General features: G+C 34.8%; 1 protein-coding gene across 1 annotated transcript; it reads left to right on the top strand.

Moving 5' to 3' along the window:
- The first annotated feature begins 1,272 nt into the window (after positions 1–1,272).
- Positions 1,273–7,497, top strand: LOC129281776 (uncharacterized). The gene is made up of 4 exons (XM_054917699.2): positions 1,273–1,341; positions 2,143–2,206; positions 4,429–4,707; positions 5,398–7,497. The coding sequence occupies exons 1-4, from the start codon at positions 1,333–1,335 to the stop codon at positions 5,481–5,483; spliced, it is 438 nt and encodes a 145-aa protein (XP_054773674.2). The 5' UTR covers positions 1,273–1,332; the 3' UTR covers positions 5,484–7,497.
- The last annotated feature ends 202 nt before the right edge of the window (positions 7,498–7,699 follow it).

Here is a 7,699-nt window from a genome sequence, read left to right as displayed (position 1 = left end):
AGAGAGTATCGATATCCCGGATCGGTATTAACATATGATTTTTCATAACTACTAAAAGATACCTTTGTGAATTTTCATTGGTCCTAAATGGCCAAGTTTTATATCTTTATGAATTAATTTTTATTGGCCGCCTGTAGTATGAATAGGTAAAATACTATGATTTCTGTACACTTTTCTGTATTATGAATAATTATTTGTCTTTATGAACCGTGCTTTATTTGATTTACATTGTAACATTTGCGATGTAACATTATATCTATATTACTTGAACTGAATGAATTTAATAAATACTAATACAAAACCAAAAAAATATATACAATATAAAAAATGCAATGATAGTATAGTCAGGGCGGCGCAAGGATATGGGGGGGGGGGGGGGTAATACGACAAAAAGATGACCTCGTATTTTTTTCCAAATGAATTATAATAGGTTGATATGAAGTTAAATGGCCCACATACCTCCTTTTGTACGATACTTCTTCCTTTCTCCGCCTCGTTATTATTTTTAGACATTTTTTTTCAGTACTAAAAAAAATCATAGGGGCGTCACCCCGTGCTCTCCCATGACATCGCACCTGCGTATAGTATCTCTTTTAGTTACCAAAATGATATCAATGGCTTTTTTTTCTTGCTTTTCAAAGATATGTGGCCAAACGAGGTTTGCAAGGTACACCAATGTCGCCAACCATCAGACTATAATGGCGTCATCAGGGTATAGAGGGGGGGGGGGGGGTTGATGAATGCACGGTAAATAACTCATTCACATTTAAAATTGAACACTCTGAATTGTTTAACATTGCGTGACGAATAACATTCTGATAACAAAGGAATGTTCAATTAAAATCAAAATTGTTTCCGAAGTATGTATTTGAATTAAAAAAAAAAGATTATGGTCAAACACTTTCAAATTTGATATAGACACGTAGAATGCATCCAATCCAAGGTAAAACTATAAATCAAGCAATTTGAAAATGTTATCATCCCTGGGAACACATTTCAATTTTGACTTGACACTTGTTTGGCTAGATCTGGATAAGTTTCTCCACGTTTGTCAAATCATAACCTTGCCTCTATTCATATCTGATCCAAATCCAAGATTTGGCGGTATGTTGTAATCATATAATCCCAAACCCCTGTGGATTAATAATTACGATCAATGGTTTTTAAAAGCCGAATTCCATCATTCTAATTAAATAGGATGATGAAATCTTTCTCCTTTTGTTTCTGATGGTTGGGGAAAGGTATAAAAAGGGTTTAGTGTTTCCGAAATCTACATCATAAATCATTTGGGATTTGAGAGCACCTGTACCTCCAGTGTCACATAATCAAACCATGGAATTGGTGAGTACTGTAAACTTTGATATTATACGATTTTTCTTTCACGAATCTTTATATAATATCAAAATTGATATCGACATCTCTAGAATCATTTCGGATTTGTAAGATTTTCACCTGTTCGTTGGACCTTTTCGTCCAAATTTGTTATATTCCGAATTCAGATTGAGCAATGTTGAAAGAACAGTATAATTCCATTCTCAAGTCGTTTTAAAAGTTATTTGTGTGTTCATGTTTCGGTGTTTGATTCATTTATTTTAAAGGGAAATTTCTATCTTATTTTTTAATCAATATTGTACTTAATCTGCTTTTAAAAAAGTTTTTAAAAGGACACTTTTTTCCAAAAATATTGTAATACATTAACTAAATATTTCTGAAATAAAATGGAACTCATCCTGAAGCTCAAGTTACCTAAAGGGACAGACATTGTGAAAATATAAATGAGAATTTAGAAAAAAAAGGGGGGGAGTATAATAGCCCAGGATATGAGCGTAAAGAATTTTAAAAGTTGTAATTTTGTGAGCGTCATTCCATAGGTGGCCTATATAAAATAATACATATCTTGATTTATGTACAGGTAAGCCAATTTTCATTCATGACGAAAGAATAGATTTTTCCATAAAATTTTAAATGAACTAATATGTCTTATTATAAAGCATAAACAAACAATTTAATGTGAAATCTGAAAGTAATGCCAAATGTTGAAATAAAGTGTATAAATACTGTATATGTGATTATGTGAATGCACCTGTTAGTAAAACATTTATTTTCATTTTCCTTGTTTTTCACTTTTCATTTTAATGACAGACACGATTTTCTGCTATTCTCGGACTCGTCTTTGCCATGTGTGCAGCGGTGCACTATACACAAGGTAAGAGGTGATATATTATCGGAGCCCCCGCGCCCCCTCTCCTCCCCATTTTTGGATCATCTGTACAACGTGCTGTTCCCGATATCTTTTGGAGAAAAGGATATATTTTAAACACGGGCTGCGGAAGCGGGGGGCTGGGGCCGCCCCCTACTTTTTTCCCAACCGTGTACAAATATGTAAAAATGACCATCTGATTGTGTGTCATTTTTTGCATGGGCAACTCCCCACTTTCAGCTCAGCCCCCCCCCCAACTTTCAAAACCATGCATTCCGCGGCCCCTGTTAAAAGCTTTACATTCGGGGATAATCCAGAAAAATCATTGTTAGAGGGGCTCTTTTACTTGTTGTTCTTCCAACAATATCTTAAATTAGGTCAAGTACAAAACTTTCCTGAAAATCCGATTTTTAGGGGATAATTTTCTAGTTTTCCTTTCAAATACCTGTGATAAGGGGCATGATTTTGCTGGCTTCCTTTAAAAAGCATGTAGGGCTAATAGAGGTTAAGGCAAGTCTACCCTAACAATATCTTGATATAAATTTAAAAAATTCAAAGAAGCACAATACTGACAAATTCATCAATGTTGGATGTAAAAAAAAAGTGAAAAAGTTTTACTTATGTCAAACATTACATACACGACAATGCAAAAGGGAGACAAGGTCACATAGTCTCTATTTCTTTTGTATTTTATTAAATGTAACATAGACCATTTAAATTTTGGCAGATTTGCCGATAAGGAAGCATCTGTATCAATAACCAGCAACAGTTGCAATTCCATGTATTCAAGGAGGAATCAAGCCTTGTTTTACATTAAAATTGGGGAAAAAGGTAAATAATTTTATATTGAAATCTGTGCAGGATGACTAACAATCTTACAGAGAAATCATGCCACTGGATTTATCCTAGGTTATCATCTACTGAATTTCCTCTGAAGGGGATAATACCTTTCCAATTCTTTAATTGACTTTTTGTATGGTACTTGTACATTTGTTTTTCAAAAAATGGAGGACAATAGGGTTCAAAATGTGCCCTAATATCTTTTTACTGCAATTCAATCAACCTGTTCTAACTTTGAATTATCTCAGAAAACCAATTTCAATCTACTAAAGTATATGAAATGACAAGCAGAAATGTTATATCAACGTAGTCACATATATTTGTCATAAAAAATGTGAATGTTTCATATCCTGATACTGGCATATTTGTGACAAAGGAATGAAGGGAATGAGAAAAGTTGATCTCACAAGCTTTATAGGCCCTCGGTCTCTCTTGGACCTGTTCCATGGGCCCTCTTTCTCACAGACCCTTGGTTTAGCATATAACAACCCGAGTGGCACATACTTATACATCACATGCAACTTCTTACAAATGTAAAGGCTAATGCATAACTAAAAACAAGAAATAAGATCCCGGGGGCCAGTCAAATATAGTGGTGGTTTTGAAAGTCTGGTCAATGGTCAATCGCTGGGTCAAACGTATTTAGGGAATTTTTTCCGAACCTTTTTTTTTAAAGACTATAGCCATACGTGTTTAGGGTAGACCTGTGTTTTTTCCCCAAGCTTTCCCCGGTGCATTTTCCTCCTCGTTTCTGAAGTGTTCGGGTTCTTCCCGATTGTGGGATTTTAACCCTAACTGCACTGGAGGCATGCAATACCCATGAATATAGTTTTGTCCAATTAAGCTTGTTGTTAGCAAGTAGACAAAACTTGTTTAGGGGTCATATTCTGGCGACAACTTGTTTAGAGGCCAAAATGTGCAAATGAAGCCCGCGAAAAATTAGTTTAGGGGGTTGTTTTGCACACAGAGGAAAAACTCGTTTAGGGGTGTTTGGAAATAATTTGGTCACGCATGTGTATAGCAATACATTTGACTGCCTCCCCCCGGCAATAAGATGTCATTTTTGGAATGGACGCAATCTCTGTACAAATTCTCTCTCCTAATGTTATTTCACAACGCGCCTATGAAAACCCCATTGTCTTTGGCAATACTGTAAGCCATTGTTCCTCCTCGATCTTCTTCTCCTTCCTCTGTCCTTAACCCCTTCTACCTCCCCAATCTCCTTCTTCCACCCTTTCTTCCCTTCTTCTTTACATCACCATCTTCTTCTAATCCTTCGTTCAATCATACCATCCATCATCTCCCTTACCATCACTCTCCACAAGCTTCTCCTTCTCTTCCTCATCTCCTTTTTCCTAAATGATGTTTCATGTTCTTTGCCCCATCAGGAAACCCCACATACAGTCTCGATATCAACTCCATTTTCCTGGGACTCTGTCCAAGATACATTGACCATGTCTCGGGTGGTGGAGAATGCTCCGAGGAATTCATTGCAGGCATCCACAATGACCACAAGGATCAGCCTTCAGATGCCGACATCGTCGTCTACCTCACGCTGGCCCAGGAAGGCAAACTGGGCTTAATGGACGACAAGGGTTTCGGCTTCGATTCTGCATGCGAGGTATTGGAGCACCTCTGTACGCCAGTAATCCGACTACCTGATAACGGTGAGTAAAAATAATACCTCTTGTTGTTTATATCAGGGGCGGATCCAGAATTTCATTCGGGGGGGAGGACAATTTAGAAGCTATGTGAGCCGATTTTTGATAGCATAACATGTCGGGGAGTTAAAATTCCAATAGGGTCCATCAGTGGAACGTTTCATGAAAGGACTTGTCGAACGTTTTATCTGACAAGTCTTGTTTTACCCGACAGTTACTATAGTAACAGTGCCTCTAAGCCAATCAGAATCGGGGAAATTTGTCAGATCTGACAACTTGTCAGACAAAAATGTTGATGAAACGCTCCCCAGGAGACCAACAGAAAATTTATATTGGTTTCTATTGGACTAATTCTGATGGTTATTAAGTTTATCACCAGAACACAATATTTCATTATTACAATGACCGCTGTTTCCTCCCTTAAACTCTAAATTGGACAGATTACTACACTAATCTGGATTGTCGCCTCTCTATAACTCACGTCTCACCCCATTTAAAGAGCTTTGAATGGGTATAATCTCCCCTGTAAGTACATAAGTATCAATATAACTTCAACTATTTAAAAGAGCTGACCATGCTGTAATATTACCCGACTATAACATATGATATTCAATTCTAAGCATATATGTATGTAGTTGATGATTATATCTACCTATGTTCATGACTTGAATTCATTTCTCAATTATCTTTTCGCAGCTCGTTTCAGGCGTCAGTCTTCCAACTCCAACTCTACCTCTGCCTCCGACTCGGCATCAGGTTCAGAAAGTTCGGAGTCCACATAAAAATGAAGCGCACTATACTTTTCTTTCATAGTGGATAGGCATATAGCTATTTACTAAGAAATAGATTGCATATGAAAGTACGCATTCCAGAAAATTGACATCAGAAGTCTGCATACTAGGGAACATAAATCTGAAAGATTTTTATAATCATTGATATGTCATATGATTTGTGTAATACGGGCACTAATTCCTAATATTTTGTGAATGTAGCACTGTTAGAGATCATAGAACATCTAGATTCATAAGCACATCTCATATTCTGGTAAATTTAAATGTATTCATTTAGTAATGGTCTGACATTACCCATTTTATCATCTATGATTTGCAAATTATTCCTTAACTTGTGAAATTTTCATCTAAGCCTTTCAATATAATATACTTGTGTATATATATGTATAAGGTGGTTATAATTGAGAGGACAATGTAACATATCATTGAAAAATTGAGAAACAAATTAATAACAAACATTTATAAACATTATATACCGTGGGAGTAAAAAAACTTCCTTGACACCTCACAAATCCCCATTTTAAGGAAAAAATATATATCATGAACGCATAATCATTAAATATGGTTGGAAAGAGTATCTCCTCCCAAATAACTTGATACCATATTTATGTGGTATGTTTTCATGTTTGGATGGGTAGGTATTTTTTGCAGTGATGTAAATTTTGACTTGCATCAAAGTAAGGCATGACTGCAATGAGTGAACCCCAGATGCCAATGATGTCATAATCCTACATGAGTTAGAAAACAACTTTGCAAATCCCTTTTCAATGAAATTAACTTGAGAATTGATACTAAAAAGTTTTTAGTACACAATTATAATGTAAATTATTGAAATGGTGTTTTTAAATTGATTTTAATGCCATTGTAAAATTATGACATAATTTATACATCTGGAATCACTCATTGCAGTCATGCCTTACTTTGGCGCAAATCAAATTTTACATCACTGATCATCCAAGCGTTAACACATACCACATATGGTATCAAATTATTTGGGAGAAGATACTCTTTTAGGCCATATATAAAAGTTATGTGCTCATGACAATATTTTTCCTTAAAGGACAAGTCCACCCTAACAAAACCTTGATTTGAATAAAAACAGAAAAATCTAACAAGCATAACACTGAAAATTTCATCAAAATCGGATGTAAAATAAGAAAGTTATGACATTTTAAAGTTTCGCTTAATTTCACAAAACAGTTATATGCACATCCTGGTCCACTCACTATTTCTTTTGTATTTATTATGTGAAATATGAAATATTCTAATTTTCTCCTCATTGTCAAGTGAAACAATGATTAATTCCTCCCTGAACAAGTGGAATTAGCATTGTTTAATATTATATACTTCAGTCAAGTTGGTCCGTATTGTCAAATTTGTAAAAAATGAAATATGATGATGTCATCCACTCACTATTTCTTTTGTATTTATTATGTGAAATATGAAATATTCTAATTTTCTCCTCATTGTCAAGTGAAACAATGATTAATTCCTCCCTGAACAAGTGGAATTAGCATTGTTTAATATTATATACTTCAGTCAAGTTGGTCCGTATTGTCAAATTTGTAAAAAATGAAATATTGTATAATTCAAACAATAAAAAACAAAAGAAATAGTGAGTGATGGACATCATCGACTGTCTCATTTGCATGTCACTGAGTTATGCATATGACTGTTTTGTGAAAAATAAGCGAAACTTAAAAAATGTCATAACTTTCTTATTTTACATCCAATTTTGATGAAAATTTCAGCGTTATGCTTGTTTGATTTATCTCTATTCATTCAAATCAACATTTTTCTGGGGTGGACTTGACATTTAAATTAGAGATTTGTAAGGTGTCAATTTTTTTTTAATCACACGGTAAACATATATTGGTGTAGAAATATAAATTGAGTCAAAATTATAGTTTCTATGGTACTGGCTGAGTAAAAAATAAAGAGTTTAGCAAACCAATGGCTAATTATAAAAAAAAAAGGAATTATGAACAATAAATGGTTGTGTACCAAACAGAGAGTTTTCTTGCTCATCAATTGATATCATACATGTCTTTGTGTGCATCGTACTTAGGTGAAATGACGGACAAGGCAAAGAAATGAGAAAATAGAAGGGAAGAAATAAGGTGAGGGACTGGGAGAGTGAGACAACTTAAGAGGAAAAAGATAAACGAGTGGAAAACCCTTGGCTGTCTCTTCTGCACTATGCAAAT

The sequence above is a fragment of the Lytechinus pictus genome, chromosome 2, assembly GCF_037042905.1.
Source record: "Lytechinus pictus isolate F3 Inbred chromosome 2, Lp3.0, whole genome shotgun sequence".
In the NCBI taxonomy this organism is placed as follows: domain Eukaryota; kingdom Metazoa; phylum Echinodermata; class Echinoidea; order Temnopleuroida; family Toxopneustidae; genus Lytechinus; species Lytechinus pictus.
This window is presented reverse-complemented; position numbering and strand designations above follow the sequence as displayed.

What these genes read in the sequence shown, in the direction of transcription:
- LOC129281776 (XM_054917699.2), top strand. An exon ending in AGCGGTGCACTATACACAAG is followed by an intron (nt 2,207 to 4,428) that starts GTAAGAGGTGAT and finishes TTGCCCCATCAG; the next exon opens with GAAACCCCACATACAGTCTC. An exon ending in AATCCGACTACCTGATAACG is followed by an intron (nt 4,708 to 5,397) that starts GTGAGTAAAAAT and finishes ATCTTTTCGCAG; the next exon opens with CTCGTTTCAGGCGTCAGTCT.